The following is a 26,279-nucleotide window of genomic DNA, read 5'->3' on the forward strand; positions in this document are numbered from 1 at the left end:
ACTGAAAGAGAAAAACTTCCAACCAAGAATCCTATATCCAGCAAAGCTGTCCTTCAAATATGAGGGAGAGCTCAAAATATTTTCCGACAAACAAACAATGAGAGACTTTGTGAACAAGACACTTGCCCTACAGGAAATACTAAAGGGAGCACTACAGAGTGATAGAAGACAGGAGTGTGTGGTTTGGAACACAATTTTGGGAGATGGTAGCACAGCAGTGTAAGTACACTGAACAAAGATAACTATGAATACGATTGAGAGAGGAAGGTTGGGAGCATGTGAGACACCAGAAGAAAGGAGGAAAGATAAAGAATGGGACTGTGTAACTCGGTGAAATCTAGAGTGTTCAACAATTATGATAAAATGTACAAATATTTTCTTTTATGAGGGAGAACAAGCAAATGTCAATCTTGCAAGGTGTTTAAAATGGGGAGGCATTGGTGGAGGGATGCAGTCAATGTAAACTAGAGACTGTAACTAACAGAATCATTGTATTATGCTTCCTTTAATGTAACAAAGGCGATATACCAAGGTAAATGCAAATAAGAGAGGGGGATGGGGAGGCGTGTTAGACACTTGACATTGGTAGTGTTGTCTGACTCTTTACTTCACTTTAAGGTTTTCTTTCCTTTTGCTGCTTCCTAGCTGTCATTTTTTTTTTCCTCTTTTTCTTTTTCTTTTGCCTCTCTACCTTCTTTGAGTCTCCCTCCTGCCTTGTGGAAGAAATGTAGATGCCCTTATATAGATAGTGGTGAAGGTGGTGAACACATACATACGTGACCACACGGAGAACCACTGATTGTTTATTTAGGATGGAATGTATGACATGTGAACAAAACCATCTAAAAAAAATGGGTTGATGAAGAAACCTCGAGGGCAATACGCTGGGTGAGATAAGCCAGACACATAAGGACAAATATTGCAGGGTCTCCCTGATAGGAACTAATTATAATATGTAAACTCATAGACATGAAATATAAGGTACGAAGATATAGGATGAGGCTAAAGAATGGGGAGTGGTTGCTTAATATGAGCAGAATGTTCAACTAGGATGCACTTAAATGTTTGGAAATGAACAGAGGTGTTGGTAGCAAGATGTGAGAATAACTAACAGTGCCGAATGGTGTGTGAATGAGGTGGAAAGGGGAAGCTCAGGGTCATATATGTCACCAGAAGGAAAGTTGGAGGTCAAAAGATGGGAATGTATAAAACGGAATCCTATGATGGGCAATGTCCATGATTAACTAATTAGAAATCTCTTCCATGAACCAGAACAAATATATGATAATACAATTAGAAGTTAATAATAGAGGGGCATATAGGGAAAAAATATATACCTATTGCAAACTATATACTACACTTAGTAGTATTTCAGCATTCTTTCATAAATAGTAACAAATGTACTATTCCAGTACTACGAGTCAACAATTGGGGGTTGGTTAGGGATATGGGAGGATTCAAGTTTCCTTTTCTTTTTTTTCTTTTTTCATCTTTTGCTTTATTTCTTGTCTGGAATAATGAAAAGCTTCTAAAAATTGAACAAAAATTAAGTGTGGTGATGGATGCACAGCCATATGAGGGTACCAGGGCCAACTGATTGTACGCTTTGAATCTTTGGATAATTGTATGGTATGTGAACAATCTCAATAAAAATTAAAAAAAAAATGTAAAAGAGAAACTTTTTTCTTTCTAATGGAATTTTATTGATAATATATACACATACCATACATTCCATCCGAAGTATACAATCAGTGGCTCATAGTGTTATCACATAGTTTTATATTCATTACCACAATCAATTTTAGAACATTTTCAGTACTCCAATAAAAAAAAGAGAGAGAGAGGAAACCCCAAATATCCCATACCGATCCCAAGCATTGGTGTGGTACATTTGTTACGAAGTTGATGAAAGAATATTAAGATAGTACTGTTAATTATCCATAGTTTGCAATAGGTATGTTTTTTCCCATATACCGCTCTTGTTATTAACTCCTTTTAGTAGTTTTGTATATTTGTTTTAGTTCATGGGAGAAATTTTTTTGTATCTGTACTGTTAATCACAGTCCTTGTCCACCACAAGGTTTACAGAGTTGTACAGTCCCATGTTTTAATCTTTGGCTTTCCGTCTGGTGACATATATGACTCCAAACTTCTGCTATCAACCACATTCACACACAATTCAGCAGAGTTAACTATACTCAAAATAATGTGCTACCATCACCTCTATTCATTTCCATTCCAATTTAAATTAAACCTGGTTAAAAATTCTGTGCCTCTTCAGCAACCACTTCTCGTTCTGTCTCCTGGTAACCTATATTCTAGATTCTATGACTATGACTTTACGTAGTATGATTAGTTCGTATTAGTGAGATCATACAATATTTGTCCTTTTGTCTGACTTATTGTGCTCAGCATCATGCCCTCAAGGTTCATCCGTCTTGTCTTGTGCTTCAGAACTTCATTTCTTCTTACTGTTGAATAATATTCCATGGTATGTATATACCACATTTTGTTTTTCCATTCATTGGTTGATGGACCCTTGGATTGTTTCCGTAAGAGAAGCTTTTTAATTATAAAACTGATATAAGCAGTGATCATGGCAGCATTATTCACAATAGCCACAAAGAAGTAGCAACCCAAGTGTCCATCAACAGATGGATGAGCACAATGTGATATAGCCATACAGTGGATTATTATTCAGCCATAAAAAGAAGTGAAGTGCTGATACATGCTGCAACGTGGGTGAACTTGGAAGATACCATGTTGAGTGAAATAAGCCAGACATAAAAGAACAACTATTATATGATTTCTCTTATATGAAATACTTGGAGTAAGCAAATTCTTAGAAGCAGAAAGCACAGTAATGGTGACCAGGTGTGGAGAGGGGTAGATGGGAACCTTTTGCTATAAGCATGTGAGATTTGGTTTGGGATGATGAAAATAGTCTGGAAATAGATAGTGGTGAAAGTTGCACAGTATTGTCAGTGTACTTTATGTCAAAGAATTGTCCATTTAAAAATGGTTAAAATGATTGTTATATATATTTTACTACAATTAAAATAAAGTATTAAAAAAAAACAGCTACTGTATGTGCTGATGGATTGTACCAACTTGTAACTTAAGAATTCTTTCTCCAGGGGTTTTTAAAAATCAGAAAGGTGGGCAGGCTTCTGGAGAACGAAAGTACATATTTTGATGTCGATTACCAATTTGAATGCTGTCACTAACAGTGAGATGAAATCCAGCTCCCCATTGTTTTTCATGGTGACTGTCACGGTTAAATTTGGGTTGTGATTATCCTAGCTCCATTTGCCTTCAGCTCAGCATTACCGAGCCACATTTTGTTGGTTATTTTTTTTCATCCTCCTGTAATTTCAGAATGTCTCCAAGGCCCTGTTTTAAGGGAAGGAAGCATGTGATGTCACTTCCAAAGGGTTATGAAAATGCTTACTTTTGCCTGCCTAAAAGGGCTGAGGAAGTTTACAGTTGAAAGCTTGGTTCCGCTGCTTTCCTTAGATGAGCCACTGACCTGCATTTCTCAGAGGAGTGAAAACAGCTGGGTTACGTCTGGGCTATGGGGCTCTGCGGAGGGGGCAACGATAGGGTCTGAAAGCTGTTGCCACCCCCCAGCAAGCTTGTTGGAAATCACCCAGTGCCTCTGGGGTCATTGCTCTTCACCAGGATTCAGGTTGCAGTAGGAGTGGGGTCATCTCAGCCTTCCTGGAGCTCTGGACTTCGGGGCAGCCTTACCTGGAGAGGCCACGGGCTCCTATCGCCCCACAGCCCATCTCTGTGCAGGGTTCCGCATGTTCTGTTCCTTTGCAAGGGCTTCCCACCACCGGCCCTCCTGGAAGACCCACCCATTGCCGTCTTCCTCACCTGGCTACCTCAGTTCAGGATGGGGGAGAAACATCAGGGGGTGTCAGCTCTTGATAACTCAGTCAGACCGGCTGTAGCACTCTGTCCCTGTAACCTGCGCTCCTGAGTCTGTTTTCTCCAGGAACTTGCAGTGACTCTAAACAAAGATAAAGTACCAAGAGTGCTCAGCTAGGCAAAGAGACTTTTAGAAAAGGCTAAAGTGGGAGGAAAGGGATGAAAATGTAATCAATTAGTTTTTTGTCATGTTTTCTCTGGAAGCTCAAGTACCAGATACATTGTGTCTTTTCAAGTCAATGTTTCCAAGATTGAAACCTATTCAGCACTGTGATTTTCATCCCTAATTCACTATTGACATTTTCCGAATCATTCTTTTACTATCTCTAATTTAGATGAGCTAATCTCTCCTTTTAAATGTGAAAAAAGGTAGTGAAAACTCACCTTGGCCCCTGACGAGGCAGGTTTGAATCTGAGTTTTGCCGTCAAGGCGGTCCTACCTGGAACCATTTGAAAAGCTGCCTTCCGCTCCAGCCCCTACACTGCAGCCGGGGGAGCTTGGCAAACTTCACAGCTTCTCTCAGCCTCTGTTTTCCCATTTGTAAAATGGGACAGTTATTCTACTTGTTAGCATGGTAATAATTTTTGGAGGTGTAAAACAGCTAGCATGGCACCTGGCACATAGTAGGTGCTCAGAAAATGACAGAGAGTGTTCTTGCTATAGTAGGGAAGTAATAAAAATCCAGTGTGATGACAGCAAATGAGGAGGTACCTGAAAATAGTTTTATACCAGTGATTGTCAAAAGGCCTTTAGCTACGAAATCTTATATGGTTAAATATAAGATCGTTTTAATCCAAGTTACCTAAAGTTATTTTCCTGTTTTTAAGAAAAAGTCTCTGGTCAGGCGTTACCTACTGTAGAAAAGTGTCCCTGGCCCCTCGGTCTGGGTCTGAGGCTCTCTGGGCTTCCTGTGCCCCTGCTTCCCGCCCTCACAGCCCTCCCCCCGCTCCACCTCCCTCCCTGACCTGCGGGTCTGCCCAGGGCCTGGCCCAGAGCTTCATGTGCCCGTGCGCTTGTGGAGAAGCTCGAAGTCGTTGTCTCGTACGTTCCTGTTGCTGATAAACACAGGGAGGCTTGTGATCTGATGAGCGGGGGGGTCTCAGCCTGTGGGGAGGGCCGAGTGGTCTGGAGCCGGCTTGGCCGGGGGTGTGCTGCAGCAGGGGTCAGAGGCCCCCTGAGCCCCGCACCGCCCAGCGTGCCTCTGTCTCGTAGGTCGGGAACTACAAGCGGACCGTGAAGCGGATCGACGATGGGCACCGCCTGTGCGGCGACCTCATGAACTGCCTGCATGAGCGGGCGCGCATCGAGAAGGCCTATGCGCAGCAGCTCACTGAGTGGGCCCGGCGCTGGAGGCAGCTCGTGGAGAAGGGTAGGGGGCCTCCCGCGGGCTGCAGGCTCCGGGCATCTTGCGGCACCTCTCCCTGCCAGTTTCCTCTCACACTGCCTTGGGGCAGGGGGCTTCTCCCCTATACAGGGGGAGCAGCAGAGTACCGTCACCCCGCAGGCACAGGCTGTGAGAGCTGTCACCCCCCTTTCCTGGGGGCGTAGGAATACTCTTTGCAGACAGTATCCAGATCTCCTCTTCCAGCCCTTGTTGCTGCTTAGACACACTTAGGCTTTCCAATTTACCTCACAGTAACTCCTAAAGGGCCAAAATCTTGCATAAGTTTCAATTAAATAAAAGGCTCTGCTGCTCAGCAGCTTGGTCTCCAATTCTGAATGCAGTTTGTTTTTAAACTTGGCTATGCAGCAAGTCAGGTAAGACTGGATGATGATATCTGGCAGGTTTTCTCATTTTAAATTTTAAAGGGAATAACTACAGGTGTCAGGTAGTGGAGGTTTTGCCCCCTTCCCGCCAAACAAAAAGCCTCAGAAGCTCCTGATCTTGGTTATGAATGTGGCCGTGGATCTGGACTATGCTTTGAACCCACATCCTGGCAGTAAAGGGAGAGCTTGACTCTTCGTGGGACTTCTCAGGACAGAAGCAGATTAGCTGGAGTTTCTCAGTTCATATTTGGCAGGCTCTTCTACAGTGACAGGCTGTCCTCAGAAAGAAACCAGAAGAACCCAGGCCAATGGGCCAGGGACGCAGGAGGGCAGGCCCTCAGCTGGTGTCAGCTGTGCCAGACCAGCTGCCCGTCTTTCCCCCTCGATGCTGAGGACATAGCACAGGGCACATGTACGTGGGAGGGGCAGGGGATGGGTTAGCTCATGCCAGTTAGTGGCAGCTGTTATCCCGAGTCCCCTCTCGGGATCCAGCTGTCAGTGCCACCCCTTCTCTTTATTCAGAACTGAGGCTTTACAAAGCACTCTTGACACCGTCACCATGTGTGTCCGCCATGGCTGGTAGACCAGGGCAGGACAGGGAGCATGCTCGTTGTGTAGCCTGAGAGATTAGAAGTTCAGAGGCTAAATTTCTGGGGAGACGTTCTGCTGCCCCAAGACCCGGAATGTGTACACTGCCTCTAGGTCTCCTGCCTGCCCCCTCCCCAGCCCCAAGAGCCCTGAGGACTGGCCTGGGGCTTCTTCTCAATTTATCCTCAGCTTCTGTTAGACCATTCTCTCCCTACATTGCCCCCACCACACTCTACCCTACCCCTTTTGCATCCCCCTTAACAAAAAAGGGCCAGATTAGTTTCCTCCCCGAGCCTCATGGACTGAGGCCAGTGAGGAGACTCAAGCTTTCCCACTGCCGTCTGGGCCCAAGCAGGTTCCTGTTTCCTCTTCTCCTTCCTCTCCCCAGACAGCCAGTCCTCCATTCGAGAAGCAGATCTTCCCTACTGCTCTGAGTCCTGCTCTCGGCTAGGCTCGTGGGAGGGTGACAGAAGCCGGCCTGACCCTGGGGAGCACCTGTGGCTTAGTAGAGGGGTTCTGTTGGGCCAGCAGGCGCAGGAGATGGAGGGTGGCACTGATGGGGGTCCAGGGACCCGGGTGGGGTGGGTAGCTCAGCTCCCTTCCGAAGACCCCTCCCTGTTGGGCCAGCCATAAGCAAACTGAAACTTCTAAGATGCAGAAATTTGAGTTTTTGAAGAACTCAGTGACTTTTAAAAGGGAAATGTATGTAATCTCCCCAATTTCCCTATTAAAAGAATGACAGGGCAGATTCAGGTTCAGTTCCTTATTTTTTTTCCTTCATCCCACACAATTGAAAAAGGAACAGATCCCCTGAGGGAAAATATCTGAAACAACCAAAAGGAAACCTTCCAACCAAGCAGCCAGGCTGCTGGCCTAAAATCCCACATTAGTGGCCAAGGGAGGTTGACAGTGGAAATCCCCACCCCAAGGGCTGGTCTCGGTCCAGCCACTGGCCCAGTGCTGAGTAACCCACCATCTTCTCCCCATGCCCAGGGCCTCAGTACGGGACGGTGGAGAAGGCCTGGGTGGCCGTCATGTCCGAGGCGGAGAGAGTGAGCGAGCTGCACCTCGAGGTGAAGGCCTCACTGATGAATGAGGACTTCGAGAAGATCAAGAATTGGCAGAAGGAGGCCTTTCACAAGCAGATGATGGGGGGCTTTAAGGAGACCAAAGAGGCCGAGGATGGCTTTCGGAAGGCACAGAAGCCCTGGGCCAAGAAGCTTAAAGAGGTGCACTTCTCCTGCCGGCTGCCTGTCCTGCCAGGGCTTCCCGCTGCTTCTTGAGGCAGAGGTTGCTACAACTGGTAGAAAGGGGTCGCGCCTCAGGCCGGAAGCCCAGGTGGCTTCATGTACCCAGGCTCAAGACACTGAGTGCTTTATGTGCATTCTTTAAATTTCATACTTACACTCATCCCTTTTACAGACGTGGAAACTGAGGCTCAGAGGCACATACCAGGGGCAGAGCCCAAAACCCACATTCTTAACCACTATCAATACTACCCCCAACCCTAGGGAACTGTCTTCTACAGAGACTTAAAAATGCCATGGGGCTAGAAGGATTATTTTTTTTTTTTCTCTTGCATTCGTTTTTCTCTTAAATTTGCAAATGATAAGCTATTTCTTTTCTAAAAGCAGCAGTTAACAACCATGTCCAACCTTCATAGCCACCCCCTTAACACCCCCTTAACAAAAAAGACAGGCCACATTAATTTCCTTTCTGAGCCTCGTGGACTGAGGTCAGTGAGGAGACTGCAGCTTTCCCACTGCCGCCTGGGCCCAGCACACCCCCCGTGGCTTCTCCAGGCTTTGTCCTCACCATAGTATGTGTGGGTCACACGCTTCCAGCCCCACCTACCTGCCTGCATCCTTATAGTAGTTCCCCCGCCCCACTTTAACCAGGGTCTGCACTGCTTTCTTCCTCAGAACCACCCAGAATAGACTTTGCCTTCGGGATATGACAGGCTTTCCTTCTTTTCTCTGTTTCTTGACTATTGCCACATCTCTTGTCTCTTCTTTCTTGTCCCGGGCCCCAGACATTGCACACCTGGGGGGTGTGCCCTCCATTCTAAACGAAATCATCTCCCCAGAATAAGGCCGTTGCTACTCATCTTTCCTCTCTAGAATAAAACTATGACTTCGGCTCAAGTAAGGATGCTTCTGTCAAATAAATATACATACTTAGTCACACGTGTGTGTGAATGTATATGTGTGTAAAGTAACCATTAAAAGTATGGGAAATGTGTCTTCATCCTGCTGCCCCAGCGTAAACCCTATCTCATGGGTGTTGTTTCCTTTGGAACTTTGTATTTGCTGTTCCACCTGCCTGTCATGCTCTTCCCACAGATAGCCACATGTTTTGCTTTCTTCAGAGTTTTGCTCCATGTCATCTTCTTAGTGAGGCTCTCCGTAGCTGCTCTATATAAAATTCTCCAGCCCACCCTCCACCCAAGCATCCTGGCTCTCTTCCCTGCTTTAGTTTCCTTCATGGCTTTATCCCCTTCTCGTTTCTGTATCCCAGGTGACAAGAATACCAAGTGACACAAAGCAGGCACGCAATTGATGTTTGTTAAATAAGTTTCTGTGTTATATCTACTGTAACCATAGTGTACACACAGTTTTGTTCCTGCTTTTTCCTCTTGTCTTGCTAGCACAAGCATTTTCCATGTTCCATGTGTAACCTCTACAGAGGATATTGAGCTTGCAGAAATGTGGCGCTCAGAAACTCATTCTCCTCGTAGGTAGAAGCATCGAAGAAAGCCTACCACACCGCGTGCAAAGAGGAGAAGCTGGCAACATCCCGAGAGACCAATAGCAAAGCTGACCCATCGCTCAATCCCGAACAGCTTAAGAAATTGCAAGACAAAGTAGAAAAGTGCAAGCAAGATGTTGTCAAGGCGAGTGGAGTCATTCATGTTTTATGTAACATTTTCTACATGTTGAGTATAAATGTTTTGCTTGTTGTATGTCTGGCAAATAGTAAGCACTTTGTAAATGCTTGGCTGGAGGGATGGAGAGGTAGGTAGATATCAATCAAACCCATCCCTGCCCTCACCTTACCTTACCACAGCCCTGTGTGCTCACCTCACAGTTAGGGGCAGGAACCAAGGGCTGGGAAGGCAGGGGGAACGGAAGGGTTCCTGTGCTCAGGGGAACAAGGTGGACGGGCAGCTTCCCAGCGCGGTTGCTGTAGGCAGAGAAGAGGGAAGCAGCTTGGGCAGGAGCACGGGTGAGAGTGTATGTGGTCAACGGCAGGGCAGCGAGGCATAACCTCGTCCCAGATGGAGGGAGCACTCGGGTGCTGCTGACGAGGAGCTGCTGAAGGAGGGCTGTCGGGCACGGGGTAGAGAGGGTGGGGATCGGAACGGTTCAGAAGGGTGGCTCTGGTAGTGAGTGGAAGGAGTCCAGGCACTGAGGTGGGCATGGAGGCCAGGAGCCCGTGCACTGTGACCTCAGAGCACGGACGACAAAGATGGGGCAGAGCTGTCCCGCACCCTCACCAGGGACAGGCCCTGAAGAGCTGCACACAGAGGCTGTGGGAATTTGGGGTGGTGGGATGGTGGATTCCAGCTGAGAGGAGATAGTGTAAAGGCAGTGTAGCTTTTGGTGCCCTTCTGTTTGTTCTCTGATGGACGGGAGATTTTCCACCTCCGTGACTTAGTGAGGTAAAATGAGATGATTCTGTAAAAATACTTTGTAAACTGTAAACTATGAAGTGCTTCACAAATGTATGTAGTAATTCTACCTGGAAGGTCCCAGAATCACAGGATTTAAAAGGAAGTAAGGGGCTGAGGTGGGGTGAGTGTCTGGGCCCCGGCAGGGCCCCACTTCTCTCCGTTGCCTGGTGGTAAGTGAGGGGGTTGGAGGATATTATCACCAGGCGCCTTCCCTGCTTCAACATTGTTGGAGGAAGAGCTTCCTGACCTGGATCTGGAGAAGGAGATGGAATGAAATGTTAGAGGGGGCAGCACTGCAGAAAGTCAAAGGGGGAAACAGGAGTCCTGAGTTGATAGGTTACCACCCGCTAACCTGTTCAGGTCACAGGTGAACGTCATTGCACGTCTGTGACGCAGGTGGTGTCATTTTGTGAAGAAGGAAACTAAGATCAGGGAGGCTGAGTCACGTAACATCAGAGCTGGGGTTTCTGACCTCACATCTGTACTCTTAAGCTAGGGGCTCGGCTAAGCTGGGGTTCTTTTTGTACCAATGTGTTAGGAGATACAGGTAACACTCTTCAGTTAAAGTGAATTCTGTATGATCAAGAGTCTAGTCAATATCCCATTCATAAAGGATTGGGCACCAGCTCAATGGGGTTGGGGGCCCAGCACGTAGCAGATTTCAGCCCCTCACTCTCCTGGGGGTTCATCCAGCCCCTGGCACTTAGCTTAAGAGACTAGAACTGGCATTTTTTTTTAATGCAATTTTATTGAGATATATTCACATAGCATACAGTCATCCAAAGTGTACAATCACTTGTTCACAGTTATCGTCATATAGTTGTGCATTCATCATCACAATCAATCTTTGAACGTGTTCATTACTCCAAAAAATAAAATAAAAATTAAAATAAAAAAGAGCATCCAAAACATCTCATTCCCCTCCTCCCCCCATTGTTCATTTCCTTTTTTTTTTTTTAAATACAGTTTTATTGAGATGTAGTCACACACCCTACAGTCATCCACAGCAGCACTGGCTTTTAACTTGCGCATGTCTGTCCCTGGGAGCAGAGTGCCTGCCAACTCCGGAAACCCTTCTTTCAAAATCCAGGGATAAAGGCCAAGCTAGGCCTTCCTTTCTGACCGTATCTCTCCTCTCCCCCCATCCCCCCAGAAAACCTCGGGTTCCATTTGAGATGGAGTTTCCACACTCCCTGCAATGCCTTGCTTGTACACTTTTGCTTCTGCTCCTCTAGCAACTCCAGATGCTGCATCTGACTCTTCCTCTCAGGCTCACAGGAAACCTTACCTGCTCTGGGAAGTCTTCTGTGTTTCTCCCGGGCAAGGCAGCTGCTCCCTCGTCGGCTCCGGCACGGCTCACCACCGCTGTCTGCAGACCCCGCATGCCTGCTACTGGGACCTGGAGTTGCTGGTAATGAACTGGGGCTGAGTGGAAATTAATCTCTGTCTTGTGGTGTCTGGATTTTCTTCTAGACCAGAGAAAAGTATGAGAAGTGCCTAAAGGAGCTTGACCAGGGCACCCCCCAGTACATGGAGAACATGGAGCAGGTGTTCGAGCAGTGCCAGCAGTTCGAGGAGAAGCGCCTGCGCTTCTTCCGGGAAGTCCTGCTGGAGGTTCAGAAGCACCTAGACCTGTCAAATGTGGCCAGGTAAGCTTCCTTTGGGCTAAAAAATATGTCACAAGGGAGTCAGTATAAATTTGCCTTTGAATAGAACTCGGTTGCTCTCAGTCAGGCCTGGATGGCAGTGTTTCCAGAAGGGCTCCTGCCCAGGTGGGGTCCCTCTGCAGGGCCTGCTGTGCAGTCGTGTGGCAGCCTCTGCAGCTGCCCGCGCAGGTCCAGTGGGAACAGCAGGTTGCTGGCCTGAGCAGTGCGTCATCTTGCCATGTGGATAAGGCGGGTCACGCTATGGCCAACTACCTCTGTGGGTCTGGGCAGGAGGGGAGGGCCACCCCATTCTGGAATCGCAGAGTGAGTCCAGCATTTCCCAGGCCGGGTGGGCCCTCCAACCCCAGGGTGGTCTTACTCTGAGGCCCTTCATGAGATCCTCATCCAGAGCAGATGCCGCCAGCTTGTTCTTGACTTCTCAGTGGCTCCAGATCCTCTGTGATTCATGTCCAGATCATCACATGGCAGCCCTGAGATCTCTTCTGCCTTTTCCTCACCTTTGGGCAGTCCTGTGATGCCTTCATTGGGACAGAGATCCAGGTTACCCAGGACAGGTGCTTCTGCCGTCCATGTAGCAGAGCCATTCAGGAACGAAATCACGGCTCAGGCGTTGTCTTTAGTAGGAAATTATATTTTCTTGGTCTCTTTCTGCATTAAAAAAACACCAAAAGCAACAATCAGTGCACACCTCTTTGTAATTAATCTTTGTAATTAAGCTTCTGTGTCCTGAGGAAACAGAAGCTGGGCGACCTTAAATGATTTGCTCAAGGCTGCAACCCAGCTGGCAGGGGGCAGGGCTGGTGGGGCTAACCCACCTACAACAGCTGGGCTTGTGGAAAGTTCTTCTGAGCATAGAATAACTTCTTCCATCATGTGTGAAACTATCCTGGGGCTACAGGCTGGGCCTTCTCGCCCTTTGCCTCATGTAGTCCTCCAAGCCTCCCAGGAAGTAGATGTCATTGTGCCCACTTACCAGAGGAGGGTAAAATCGTGCCAGCCACACAGGCTATGAGTGGAAATGTCACGTCCAGTGGGGATGAACACACACTGTTATCCTGCGTGGTCAGCTCCCTAGGAAAGTGAGCTGGTTTGACCCGCGCAGCAGAAGGCGTCCCCACCCCAGGGGGTGAGTGGGTTCTGCAGCCGTCGCAGCACTCAGAGATCCTTGTGACTTTATTTGTACATCTGATTGTAAGCTTTCTGGCTTTTCTGGTGGCAATAAAGGGGTGGGGTGGGGGGAGCTCTATGACACTGGGCCTGGTTAAATGGGTTAATTTCCACATGGATTGGTGCCCCGTGCAGCCCAGGCACTGGGGACTTTGGTATTTCCCAACACAGAACAAAGCTTATTCGTTGCCTACTGGTTTAACTTAAGGCTAACTTGTCAGAAGCCAGCACTCTGGCTTCCACACCATGGTTGCATCTTCACACAGTGGCCAGAAGGTCATACACTGAAGTGGGAAGGGGGCTCCTGGTCTGCATTTGTGAAGATGCTTTAGTACAGGCTGAAGACCCCACAAGGCCTGCTGCTGGCCAGGCACTGGGTGAGGATAAACGATGGCTGGTCCCTGCCTTCAAAGGAGTCTTGTTTGTATCTCTGGTTTAGCTACAAAAATATTTACCATGACTTGGAGCAGAGCATCAAAGCTGCAGACGCAGTGGAGGACTTGAGGTGGTTCAGAGCCAATCACGGTCCGGGAATGTCCATGAACTGGCCTCAGTTTGAGGTAAGAGGAGGCTGCAGTGCCTGTGACCCCTGTCAGTCTGGGAGGGGCCCTGGACCCGCAGAGTTGAAGTTGTACAGAGGCTTTCTCACTCCAGACCCCACGTTGACCTTTGCCCTGTTCATTAGGCAGCCTGGATGTGCAGAGTCCCAGGGGACTTCAGGCATTCCTGAAGGTCCTCTTGAACCTCTAGAGATAAAGGTGCAGTACGTTCTTTCTAAGTTAAGAATACTTGTAATACCTGACTGTAACTTGTTGCCCATTGGCATTCCTTCATGGTGAGTCCACATGGTGAGCTGCAGGGCACCCAGGACCACAGGTCCCTGCCCCACCCTGTGTGATAGCCAGGAAAGGAGAGGCCATGGGGCAGGGTACAGGGGTGTGAGTTGAGCCGCTTCTCGGTCAGGGCAGAAAGGGACGGTAGGCATAGTGTACAGCTCTTCTCACCCTCCAGACTGCCTTATACCAGATAGTAAATTTAACCCATTTTGGTTCAGGGTTAACTTTCCTCTTTTTTCCATCTTTGTGGGTCTAAGTCTGCCAATATCTTCTCTGCAGAATGCGAGGATCTGGGGACCTGGGGCTCTTCTGGGCCTGGGCCACTAGGCCCTCATGGCCCCCCAGTGGTAGCAAGTCCTGCCATCCCCATTCCCTGAAGGAAGAAGGGGTTCTCCCCTCCTCGGGGCTGGGGCTGCAGCACATTTGTGTAGATTCTCCCCTCCTCGGGGCCGGGGTTGGAGGGGCTCTGCTGGGCGGGGCAAGGCCTCCCCCAGGAGGGAGGTGACTGCCTCTTTCTGGGCATGGCTGTGTGGCTTCACCTGATTGAGCTGCAGATCCTGGGCTGCATTCAAACCCTGCCTTTCCCACTTGCCTTTTCGTGATTCAGTTTTCCCATGTGTAAAATGGGGAGGACAGCAGCATCCATCTTCATGGGGTGCTCGGGGCTTCAGTGACCTGGTCCATGCTGGGTTGTTGGCCCAAGGCCAGGCCTGGCATCCGGTCCAGTAAGTGGCAGCTGCTGTTAGGCCCCTGACCTGGCCTTGGGCCCACTATGGAAGCCTCCTCTGTTCCTCCACAGTCTTCAGTCCTGTCAGCCCTCATTCCTATGCTTCTCTTTCTTCAAATGATACTGTGGGCTGCTGCAGCTCGCCACAGCCCCCGCACCAGCCTCAGGACATCTGTTCCCTCAGAGGGCCACAGAGCAGGCTGTGCCTGCTTCCACGGAGGCCCTGGGAGGAAGCAGAGAGCCAGGGCCTTCCAAGTCGGAGTGGCCTTTGTGGAGGAAGCACGGAGCCAGGGCCCCTCCTCCCCTTGACGATGGCACAGTAGGGAGAAGTGTGGCGATGCCGATTGTGTGCACACAGCTGGGACTGAACCCACAGGGCTAGTCACTCCTCCAGGGAGGGCACAGGAAGTCACCTGTGAAATTCCCCAGAGGATTCCCTCTGGATTGTTCTGCTGGAATGGTCTGGAAGGAAAGACTTGCCCTGCCATCTCAGGGTGGGGGGCGACCAAGAGCAGAGCCTCTGGGTGACCCTCTGTGGACCTGTGGGCAGCCAGAGCCTGCATCTTCCTTGCACTTTGCAGTTGTTACAGAATTGTGCTTGACTTTCTCTAATGAAATTATTTGCTTTTACTTTCCATGCCACAAGGATGAGGTAAGTTTCTTTTTCATGGCTAACTCATTGAATTCCAAGCCTCCTGCAGTGTGTCCAGCCCATTTGTGTCTGCGTGTCTCACAGCCTGGTGTTGGCGACTGTGCTGATGAAAGGACTGTGGTAGCAGTTTAGCTGATGCTTCACGTGGGCCCAAGGAAGGGTCCCAGTTAGGACGTGTTGACGTCCAAAATGTCACCATCAGAAACTCGGAGGCTCCAGTTTAGCTCTCAGTCAAGAAAATAATGAATAGACAAATAGGTGACCTGGATTTGGAGTGAGTGGCCCAGTCCTGCCACCAGCTCTGCATGGACATGTCACTTTTTCTCTTGGGCCTCATTTTCCTCATCTGACAAAGTGACAGGTTGGACTTGACATTTCTAAGATGGCTTTTAACCTTGGAGCTCTGTAACTATATGTGAGCAGAACTGCAGACTCAATCAAATCAAGATTTACTAAATTGAAGTTTTTGATAATAGGTAGAGGAGGAGGGAAATTCATTTGAAAAACACTAGACACACAGGCCACGCTTTTCTAGAAAATAAATCATGCCCCCCTTCCTTCTTTTTCCTGTTCTCCCTGTTTTTCAGCACAGTTGATAAAAGCTTATTCACATGCTGGGAAAATAGCACACCTTTGGGGAGATAAACAAGCAGACTCACTTTGCTTTGTAAGCCCCCCAGCATGCTGCTCAGATTAAAAAGGAAAAGTCCAGGGTAACAAGAAACACCAGGCAAGGACTCCGGATCCTGGGAAACTTGAGTAGCCAGAGTTAGCATGTCGGCCCCTGATTTTATTTGCAGGCCAGGCTTGAATTTTCCATGTTTTGGGCTTGTTCAGATCCCCCCAGCCAGCAATCTCACCCCTCTGTTAACCAGAGACAGCTCAGGGCTTCAACAGGAAGGCGTCCAGCAGGAAGGCTGAGGCCCTTGCCTGGCCCACCTCCTCAGAGAGCAGGCTCCTGCCTTCTTGGAAGGCTTGAGGGATATCTGTTGAGGCCTCTGCCACCCCCACGACCTCGTGAGCCATGCTGGCCGGAGGGGGCTGGAGGCTGAGCGCCATTATGGGCAGGGGTGGATTGGGCAGCTCCATGTGGCTGGAATAGAGGACACTTGCATGTTAGCCCTGCTCCTGTCATCATCCACTTAGTGTCCCTGTGCTGTCGAGGTCTGGCCCTCCTGGGAGGCTGGGCTGCCACAAGCTGAGGTTGGGCCTGGGGTACCGGTGCCACCCCCCAAGCCCCTGAGGAGGAGACCCACCTTAGACAGCAAGGAGGTTTGGGTCATTTGGGTCAGTAGTTGGGTGTTGGGGAACCTGAGGTCCACTGGGAAACTGAGAAGGGCAGGTGTAGCCAGAGGCTGAATGTCACCAGCTGTGCAGGGCAGGACACGAGCATGCAGGGTTGCTATTTAAACTGATACAGCTTCTAACACATGGCACCTGTTGTCCAGGAATGGTCAGCAGACCTGAATCGAACTCTCAGCCGGAGAGAGAAGAAGAAGGCTGCTGACGGTGTCACTCTGACGGGCATCAACCAAACAGGCGACCAGGGTTTGCAGAACAAGCAGAGCAGGTGAGCACCCAGTGCAGCCCCGATCCCAGAGAGGCAGCTTGGGAGGCTGCACGTGGCACTGAGGTTTCCTGGGTCACCTACATGGGCCCAGTAACCCCCAGGTTGGATACCAGGGGAAATTCCTCTGTAGGGCCTTGCAGGGAGCCCTGTGGCTATCTTTCCAGGCACTCCCTGGGTACCTGAGCTCTGCTGGGCCATGGCTCAAGGCTGTCTCTGGAGAGGATCATCTTTGCACTTGGGTGCCAAATCTGCAGAAGGAGCCAGAAAGGGTGCCTGTGCCATGCATGGACTTCAGGCCCTAAGTGAGGGGAGGCTGATGTCAGGTGCTGATCACTGCCTGTCCCCAGTGGTGGTGACAGCAGCTGCCCCACACCAGATACTGGCAGGTACAGGTGTGCCATTGTTAGCTTCCTCATTCGGGTTCAGGGGCCCCGGCAAGGTCAGTGCTGACCTCCCCAGGCCATACCCAGGCCTGAATTGATGAAGATGGGAGGAGGGGGCATGACGTGGGAAGATTGTCAAATGTCCCCTTTTTCGAGACCTCTTTGCTGAGAGTGTTGCTTGTTTCTGACTTTATTATTTGCTGAAAATGACTGGTGGATAGAAGAGGTGGCACCAAGGTCATTAGAGCCTCCTGGAAAGGCTGTGTTGGGCGAGGCCTTGCCCAGGACTTGCCCTGGCCTCAGAGTTCAAGCAGTTGGGTGGTGTTACCCTCCCCAGAGCTTCCTGGAAGCCACAGCTGCCCACAGGCCCAGGGGCCATGCATGTTTCCTGGGGCAGACCTGGCTGCTTGTTGTTCGCTGCCAGGCTCAGTTAAGCAACTAGGGCAGTAAGGACCCATCCCAGGCCTCAGGCCTCAGGCCTCAGGCCTGGGGCAGGCGAGACGCTGCCTCAGCAGCAGCCCTGGAGCTCCAGGCTAACCAGACTGCTGCAGCAGTTCAGCTGCCCAGCATCAACTCCCTCTCAGAAAAGGACTAGAAAGTCTGCTGGAGAAGGGTGCCAAGGTGGGAGCGGGGCTGGGTGGGCTCAAGCATGGTCTGGACATAGCAGCCGACAGGTTCGGGTCCAGCAGCATGAAGTGTTTCATCACTTACCTCTGCCTGGCTCTGGGGTGCTGGATGCTTGGCGAGCCCACTCATGCCGCCCTGGACCTGGGGGATGGCAGTGGTGCTAGCGAGAGAGGCCTGTCCCTTTCCTTTGGCCCTCTGGTTCCGGCCTCCACACAGCACTTAGCACCTGCAGTCACCATCCATCTTCCTCTCCCCCTCAGACATCAGCCCTTGGCCGGGGCCTGCGTCAGGTTTCTCTTGGGCCCCACTCAGGGCCAGGGTGATACATTTGTGCAAATAGATTTTCTTTCTCTGGAGCACCAAAGAGGTCCTCTTTTCTTCCTAGAAAGGGCTGCTCAGCCGGCTTTGGTCCAGATTTTGGAAGCTGCAGCCCCAGGAGGACCAGGGAAATTGGCTGCTGAATCTCTGGGAGCCAAAAAGAAAGCTGCACTGAGCTGTGGGGTCTGGAGAGCCCCAGGGGCCACCCTCCTGCTCATCCATAGGATCCGAGCTCCTAGGTGGGCACCCTTGGGTCACCCCCATAGGGTGAGCCCATGGCAGAGGGGACGAGGGTTGGGTTGGGGAGCATCGTGGAGAGGCTCCCAGCCTGGGAATAATTTGTGCTCCAGCATCACCCATCGCCCCCTGGCCCAAGGCTCCTGTTCCGGAGAGACTGCCTCCAGATGCAAGGAAGGGTAAGGGATGAGGCTGGAAGTGTATTCTATAGCCAGGTGTTGGCTAGTGTGCTGCTGAAATCACCCTTCTGTTCAGGCGGTGGCCAACAGTCCGATGAGGAGCTGGTTTCTTCCTTCAGGTCCTGGCACTGTGGTCCCGCAGCTGGGGTCCCCTGAAAGCTCTCTCTCTCCCCATTAGCAGCCTTAGTATCCCGAGCAACCCCGCACAGTCAGCGCAGTCCCAGTCCAGCTACAACCCCTTCGAGGACGAGGACGACACAGGGAGCACCGTCAGTGAGAAGGAGGACATTAAGGCCAAAAAGTTGGTGAACAAACGTTTTCCTCTGGTTCCACCTCACACTCTCTCTCTCTCCCTCTCTCTCTGTCCAGGGGTCTCTCTCAGGGTCTCACCCCCTCAGCTCTCCAGGCAATGCATGAGGCCCGGCAGGAGATGGGCACTGCCGCCTGGCTCCTGGCCCAGCTGCTGCCTGAGGGGCAGCCTCTCTGGCTTCTCCGTCTTCTCGGGGAGGGGCACCAGCTAACAAACTTTGGTTGCTTTTTCTGTGTCCTCCATTTAACCACTATCAAGACAAAACCCTGGTACCTCCCCCTAGGAAGGCAGACTGGCAGTCTGTGCTGGGCCGTCCCTGCGGGTGCTGGCGTGGGCAACATCTCCAGCCAGCCTGTCCCTGCGTGTTGGGGCCTCAGGACAGACGTGATTGTGGGCCAAACGCTTGCCAGGGCTCAGCCCACCCCCACCCCCGCAGGGACCCTGACCAGGGCCGTCAGGGAGAGGGAGCCAGGCTCCACGGAGGAGGCCCCAGCCTCAGGCCCGGTGCTCGCCCTCGCTCAGGGAGTCTGTGTCACTGCTTCTTTGCAGCGTGAGCAGCTACGAGAAGACCCAGAGCTACCCTACCGACTGGTCAGATGATGAATCTAACAACCCATTCTCCTCCACGGATGCCAACGGGGACTCAAATCCGTTTGATGAGGATACCACCTCGGGGACGGAAGTGCGGGTCCGGGCCCTTTACGACTACGAAGGGCAGGAGCATGACGAGCTGAGCTTCAAAGCGGGTAGGTGGGCTCCCCAGCCGGCCCCCAGGGTGCCTGTCTCCGATGTGGGGGGTGGGGGGGATGTCTCAGATTTTGTTTTTAAATCTGCTAAAGTTGCTGCTAGTTCAGTTTGTGAGTCTTTTCTGCCCAAATTTCAAAAGTAGCATATGCTCAGTGCCAAAACAGAGCACAGTGATGTGGCCTGGGTAGCTTTGTTGTGAAAAGATGCAACTTGACATGCTGTTTGCCAAGACTACCCTGGCTTCCGCATATGCTCTCTGGAATCAGCCAGCCCTCCCCGCAGCTCCCTGAGTAAAGTGTCTCTCCAGAGGTGCCCAGGTGGCAGAGGAGCCCTGGGCACAGCCATGGCCTTGCCCCAACCCAGTGTAGCACTCAGCGAGGCGGCAACATTTCCTCTACACCTCCCCCGTCCACACAGCCATGCACATGCTGCCAGCCCCCACACCCACGGTTTCAGACGACAGCCCTCATCCGGAGCACGTGTGCACCACGGGCTCAGCTTCTTGACAGGTTTTTTGTTTGTTTGTGATGTTGCTTGCAACAAACCAAAATGGGCTGCAGCCCAGTTTGAAGAGCACCTTCTTAGAACCTGTCAAAGGAGCCTGAGTGGACTAGAGCCAAAACAGACCAAGGCACCCAAATCCCTTCCTGTCACCCCCGGCCCGCCCCCTCCTCTGCAGCCACCTTCCCAGGGAGTGGGGAGGGAGGCAGGACTGAAGGGTGCCCTCCCTTTAGCTGCACCCAGGAAAGACTGCTGTCTTCCCTCCCCCCACCCCCCGCTGGTGCTGGGAAGCCTGTGGGGGCTGTGTCCAGAGGCTTCGCTCCCACCCAGCCTTCAGCTTCCTTCCCTTAGCTGTCAGCGCTGCCGGCAGCTCTCCCCAGACATTCACCCCCAGGGATGGTCGGGACCTGGTGTCCCCCGGCCAGTTTCAAAAATTTTTGTGTCTTTAAACCATCTTTGTCCAATTTTCTGATAACTTTGGTTGGGGTTATTCCCCAACCCCCATTTTGTTTTAATTTCTAATACTTTTTCAGTCTTGGCTATTGGATTTGACAGTAATTTCTAGATTTACAGTGTTTCTTCCATTTACAGGTGAGTTGTCAAGAGCAAACTGATGGAAATCAGTGTTTCTAATCACCAGTTCACATTTTTACAGTGTGGAAGTTTTTCTGTCAGTTTTCTATTTTCTGTTCAACATTTAAAGTGAATTCTTAGCTAGTGCTGCTTATTTTCTTTTTTAATGCAATTTTATTGAAATATATTCACATAACATTTAATCATCCAAAGTGTACAATCAGTTGTTCACAGTATTATCATACAGTTGTGCATCACCACAACCAATCCTTGAACATTTTAATTATTCCAAAAAATAAAAAAAATTAAAATAAAAAAGAACATGCAAAACATCCCATTCCCCCCTCCCCCCATTGTTCATTTACTTTTCTTTAAATAGTTTTGAGATATATTCACACACCCTACAGTCACCCACAGCATACAATCAGTTACAGCACCATCGCACAGCTGTGCATTCATCACCAGAATCAATTTTTGAATCTTTTCCTTATTCTAAAATAAAAGTAAAAGCAAAAAAGAACACCCAAAACTTTCATCCTCTCCATCCCACCCTGTTCTTCATCTAATTTTTGTTCCCATTTTCCCACTCATCTGTCCATACACTGGATAAAGGGAATGTGAGCCACAAGGTTTCACAATCACACAGTCACACTGTGCAAGCTACGTAGTTATACAGTCATCTTCAAGGATCAAGGCCACCGGTCACAGCTCAACAGTTTCAGGTACTTTCCTCTACCCATTGCAATACACTAAAAACTAAAAAGTGATATCTGTATAGCACACAAGAATACCTTCCTGAGTGACCTCTCGACTCCATTTGAAATCTCCCAGCCACTAAAACCCCATTTTGTCATATCTCTTTTCCCTCTTTTGGTCAAGAAGACCCTCTCAATCCCATAGTCCTGGGTCCAGGCTCATCCCCAGGGGTCATTTCCTGCGTTGCCAGGGGGATTTACTCCCCTGGGTGTCATGTCCCACATAGGGGGAGGGCAGTGAGTTCACCTGAGGTGGCTTAGCTAGAGAGAGAGGCCACATCTGAGCAACAAAGAGATACTCTGGGGGAGACTCTGAGGCACAATTATAAGTAGGCTTAGCCTCTCCTTTGCAGTAACAAGCTTTATAAGGGCAAGCCCCAAGATTAAGGGCTTGGCCTACCAAACGCAGTCCTCAATGTTTGCAGGAAAATCAGTGCTGCTTGTTTTAAATCACTAGCAGCACACCTGCGGCTTTCCACTTGTCTGCTCTTGGGTGCTCGAGGAGCCCTGCTTGATGGAATTTGCTTCACATCGGTGCCCCCAGTGGTCAGTGCCTCACATAAACCTCTGAGCCCCTGCGCAGGTGCAGGGGCTCCTGGAGCTCCATGCAAGCGGAGCCGCCTGCAAGGATAGCTGCAAGAAATGCCAGTTGCCCAAGTGTCGGCACTGCCAGGGCTCTGCGGCGCAAGGAGGGATGGGGGGAGATGGAGACTTATCGTTCCCCCTGTGGCCTCCGCATTTGCTCCTGACGTGTCTGAGTCCGATTTGCATGAGGACCGGGGGTGAGGCCCTGGCAGCCGCCGTCTGTGCACAGCAGTGGGAAGAACAGCCGTCTCTGGCGTGGGAGTGATGCCGGCCAGTGTCTCCAAGAGCTCGCTCCGGGGTCCTTCCACGGATGACTGCCGCCTCTCACAGCGTCCCCGATGACAGAGGGGGCCAAGCGTCTGTCCAGGGCTCCGAGCCAGGGAGTGGCAGCTCTGAGATTTGAGTCCAGACAATCCCAGAAAACCAGCAGCCTCAGGCACTGGCCCTGCAGGCACCTTGGCCAGTATTGCTGGCACACAGAATAGAAAACGTCGGGGCTGCATTGCTAAAGAAGGCATAATTGCATGGAAAAAGATCGGAACTAATTCTGAAAAATGGACCAAAATGCCAAAGAGAAATACAAGGCTGTAAAGTTTACAAAAAAAGAAAAAACAGCCCCTGGGGCTATCCATTTTTCATCAATTACTTGCTCCTTTGCAGGTCTGAGCCATCCCGTTCTCTGTAGCTTTATGGGCAGTCACCAGGCCAGACGCACGCAGGCACTCGCGGGCACTAGGCTGCGGAGCTGCTGTCACGGGCAATTGCTCACCGGGGACCCTTCCCCGGGCCACTGCCCCATCATCGCTCCAGTCACACCTTCACCTTGTTCCCTTGTCTCCTTGAGGGGCCGGGCTCCATCTCTCCCCCTCTCGTCTCTGTGTCTCCTTCCTGGCACAGGGCCGGGCCCACGGGAGCGGTTCCTTTACATAGAACAAACAGAAAACTGAATAGGGATGATTCAGCAGAAAGAAATCAATGACGCGGGGGGGGGGGGGGGGGGGGGGGGGGGGGACGCCATAGCTGTAGGCACAGTGCTCAAGCGGAGGGGGTTAGTCTTAGGAGCACAGACATTACAATTATTGATTCATCCACAGTAATGGATTATGGGCAAGATGCAGGCAGGCTGGTAGATTTGGTGGTGGAAAGATTAAGAACTTGTCCTTTAATTGCTTCTATTTTCTAAATGAAGTAAGTTAGGCCATTGCAGATGCTGGGGGAAAAAAATTTTTTTTACTAAGAGCATTATATTAGTTTACTTTATCAATATGATAATCAAAAATTCATTTTTAATAACTTGGAAATCTTTGAAATGTGTATATAATTATTTACCTGTCTTGAAGACCAGTCCCCTCTGCCTGCAGAAGTTCACCATTGAGGGGGACATCCAGGTGGGAGAGCACGTCTTCTGAGTCCCCCCACTCTTGTGAGGGGTCCCTCCTTTCTGCCTGAGACTCTCCCAATGGAAGAAACCTTTTCCAAAATCTTTCCTCTTAGAAACAAAAACAGTGCACAACCAGTTTGTGTTTTCCAATTGCTTTTAGTAATTAAACTCCCAAAAAGCTGACTGAGACCACCCCAACCAACAGTGCCATGGGAAGATTCCAGAATGAAGGCAACAGCCTCCATCTCAGGGTGTCCTCTGTGCAGGGGAGAGAGACAGAGACGACAGACAGACAGACGTGGTCCCTGCCCCTCCCGCAGCCTCTGAGCTGGCTGAGGAAGACACAAAGCTCACCCAACCAGTACTGGGAGAGATCCGAGAAGTGCTGGTGGGCTGGTGCCGATGAGGGAGGGCAGCAGGGCCAGGGCAGGGGCTGTGGGAAGGCGGCCAGGGACCCAGGGGCATTGGGCTGGACAGACGCTGCAGTGCTGAATCCTGCAGCCCCCGTAAGAGCCATTATGGCAACTGAGAACCATGGTCTTCAGGGTCGCGGGAGCTATATAGTGGTCTTCAGATCCCTCAGAGGCCCCTCTGACACCAGCTTAAAATGCAATTTAATAGAGAAATAACCCGGCCCTTGCCCACCCCATCCCCAGCAGAACGCCTGCCTCTCCCACCCCAGTCAGCCAGCCTCTGGGCCCAGAAACAGGTTCCTGGGCTTGGGCTGCGAGTGCAGGCCATGCCCTGCACCAGGCAGGCAGTGTAGTACCCGCCTGCTCACCAGCCCACTCCCTCTTTGTCTTGCAGGGGATGAGCTGACCAAGATAGAGGACGAGGATGAGCAGGGCTGGTGCAAGGGGCGCTTGGACAATGGACAGGTTGGCCTCTACCCAGCGAATTATGTCGAGGCCATCCAGTGACCGGGACCGGTGGGCAGGCTGGCAGAGCGTGGCGGCAGCTGCCCTGGAGCTCCGTTAGCTGTCAGCCTGGGCAGCCGCTCCACCGGTGCCTCCAGCCGGCCACATGGGGCGTCCACTCCTTTTCCTGCAAAAGATGATGGTTCCGTTGCTTTAGGCTTCGTGGTGTCCCTTGAAGGCAGGACGAGCTGGTCATTTCACCTGGGACTCGCCATCCTTTCCACTCGCAGACAGAGAAATCTGAGCACAGGCAGATGCAGCACAGCAGAGAAAAGGCTGGGCCGCCCCCCGCCGCCCCGGCCCGCTGTGAGCTCGTCATGAATTTGTACATTCGCAACCTTGTCTTCCCTTCTCTCCTCCGAGTCAATGGTGGGTTACACTGATTTTTGTTCTGCTTGTTCACTTTCTCTGAGAGTCCGTCCCATCACCTGCAACTTAAATGAACAAACTTACATGCCATTTCCTGAGTGAAGTTTTTTTAATTTAAAGGCTGTGTAAAGTTACACCTTTTTTTTATATACCCATTCTTCCATTCATTTATACTTAAATTATGGCATAGGTAGGATGTACACCAGTCTTGACGAAATGATATCTCTATTTCCATGTTGTACTGTCAATCACTCATGCCCCCGCATGGGTTAATCTGCGAGAAACCTAGCTCGTTTCTGTCGATGATGTTTGAGGCAAGAGATCTCAGTAAAGAAGGGAACCCATTAAGGTTGGGTTTCTATTGTGAATGCGCTTCATGCGTTTGGGGCATTTGAATGTGAGTTTCAGAAATAATCTTAGGTAATACTTGTAAAGGTTGCCATATTTAAAAACTATTTTCACTCTATTTTTGCTTAAAACTTTATTCTTTTGCAAGCTAACAATTTTATCAGTGATTTAGAAGATTAAAAAGACTAACTTTTCAAGCAAATGCATCTGTAAAATAGATTAAGATGCTTTATATTAGACTGTCATGTCTTTTGGTGTATATCTGTATATATTATTTGATATTCAGAGAATCTAAAGAGCTCGTCTACTGTTTAAACGAGATGTAACGACTTTTGACAGTGGGTTTAATTTGGTAACTGCTAGAAGCAGGCTAGAAGCAGCTGACAAGTCTGGCTGGTTCCTCTGAGACTGCTGTAGTGAAATCTTGCCCTCACTGGTCACTCTGGGTCCAGTTTTTAACTAGCCTTAGTCCTTTCCGTAGCAGAACACTGTAAAAACTTCCATGTCTTTCCAGCAGTTGCAAATTTCACAGTCATATGTATTTGTGAGCAAACAAAAGCTGGGTCTCATTTATAGCACAAGGGCCTCTTCAGGGGAGCAGAGGGGCTGGGGCAGAAGGCTACTGCAGCCCACCACGGGGGCGGAGCAGGGAACCTTTATTTTGTGTAACTCAGATATTGGTGAAATTACCACCGCCATGCCAAGCTATGCATTTCCTCACCGTTTCCAGTGAGCTCCATGTCTTGCTTGAAAAGTGAATGTGTGTACATGTTTGTCATGAAAACTTACCAGCAGAAATCCTCATTCCTATGCTACAGATCTACCAAAAATTGTCAAGTCTTTTAAGTTTAGGAGTTTCTTTAAACGTATAGTATTTTAGAAAATCAATAAACAGTTGATCTCGTGAGTATCAGTGTCTCTTTGCCATGCGTATGCTGCCCCCATCATGTCAGTCCTGGGGTGCATAGTGGGGTCCATGTCTTCATCGCTGTTTCGCACTTTGCTGGGTAAGACACAGGGCACGGGGCCCCTACTGCCCAAGGGCCTATGGGGTAGGGGCTGGAGGCACGTCTCCCTGAAGCCAGCGGCCGCAGACTTCCCTGTGGGCAGCAGGCACGTCCCTCCCCACCCCAGGACCAAGCAGCCAGACCAGAGAAGTGACCCCTCACCACCCTTAGCCCCCCTGGGAGCAGTTTCCTGAGTGCCTGCTGTGTGTTAGGCCCTGGGCCCTGCGCTTCCCTTATGTTCTCTCCACAGAGCCCTGCAGGAGACGGGCGAGCCTCCCCATTTTACAGAGCTGTGAGGACTGCAGTGGCCACACCCTCACTCGTCTCATTCACCAGTACCTGGGAAAGGCTGCCTAGAAAAGTGTCCCATCTGGGGGTGGGGCCCCCACAAAGGATCCAGGAGGAGCGAGGCGAGTGGCAGAGGCTGGGTCTTAGTCTTCGGCATGTTGTCTGCCACACTG

The 26,279-nt window shown here is 50.2% G+C and overlaps 1 protein-coding gene across 6 annotated transcripts in view; it reads left to right on the forward strand.

Moving 5' to 3' along the window:
* The window catches only part of PACSIN2 (protein kinase C and casein kinase substrate in neurons 2), a 171,399-nt gene extending 145,681 nt beyond the window's left edge, over positions 1–25,718 (forward strand). For 3 of the 6 annotated variants that reach the window (XM_037848060.1, XM_037848061.1, XM_037848059.1), the window contains exons 3-12: positions 5,147–5,303; positions 7,283–7,518; positions 9,027–9,182; positions 11,436–11,611; positions 13,236–13,356; positions 15,006–15,011; positions 16,460–16,581; positions 18,504–18,626; positions 19,185–19,381; positions 23,985–25,718. In XM_037848060.1, coding sequence (XP_037703988.1) covers positions 5,147–5,303; positions 7,283–7,518; positions 9,027–9,182; positions 11,436–11,611; positions 13,236–13,356; positions 15,006–15,011; positions 16,460–16,581; positions 18,504–18,626; positions 19,185–19,381; positions 23,985–24,097 — 1,407 coding nt within the window. In that variant the 3' untranslated portion in view covers positions 24,098–25,718. The remainder of the gene's footprint in view (positions 1–5,146; positions 5,304–7,282; positions 7,519–9,026; positions 9,183–11,435; positions 11,612–13,235; positions 13,357–15,005; positions 15,012–16,459; positions 16,582–18,503; positions 18,627–19,184; positions 19,382–23,984) is intronic. The other 3 variants (XM_037848062.1, XM_037848063.1, XM_037848064.1) reach the window with 3 other exon arrangements.
* Positions 25,719–26,279: the final 561 nt, after the last annotated feature.

The sequence above is a fragment of the Choloepus didactylus genome, chromosome 8 (assembly GCF_015220235.1).
Source record: "Choloepus didactylus isolate mChoDid1 chromosome 8, mChoDid1.pri, whole genome shotgun sequence".
NCBI classification, from domain to species: domain Eukaryota; kingdom Metazoa; phylum Chordata; class Mammalia; order Pilosa; family Megalonychidae; genus Choloepus; species Choloepus didactylus.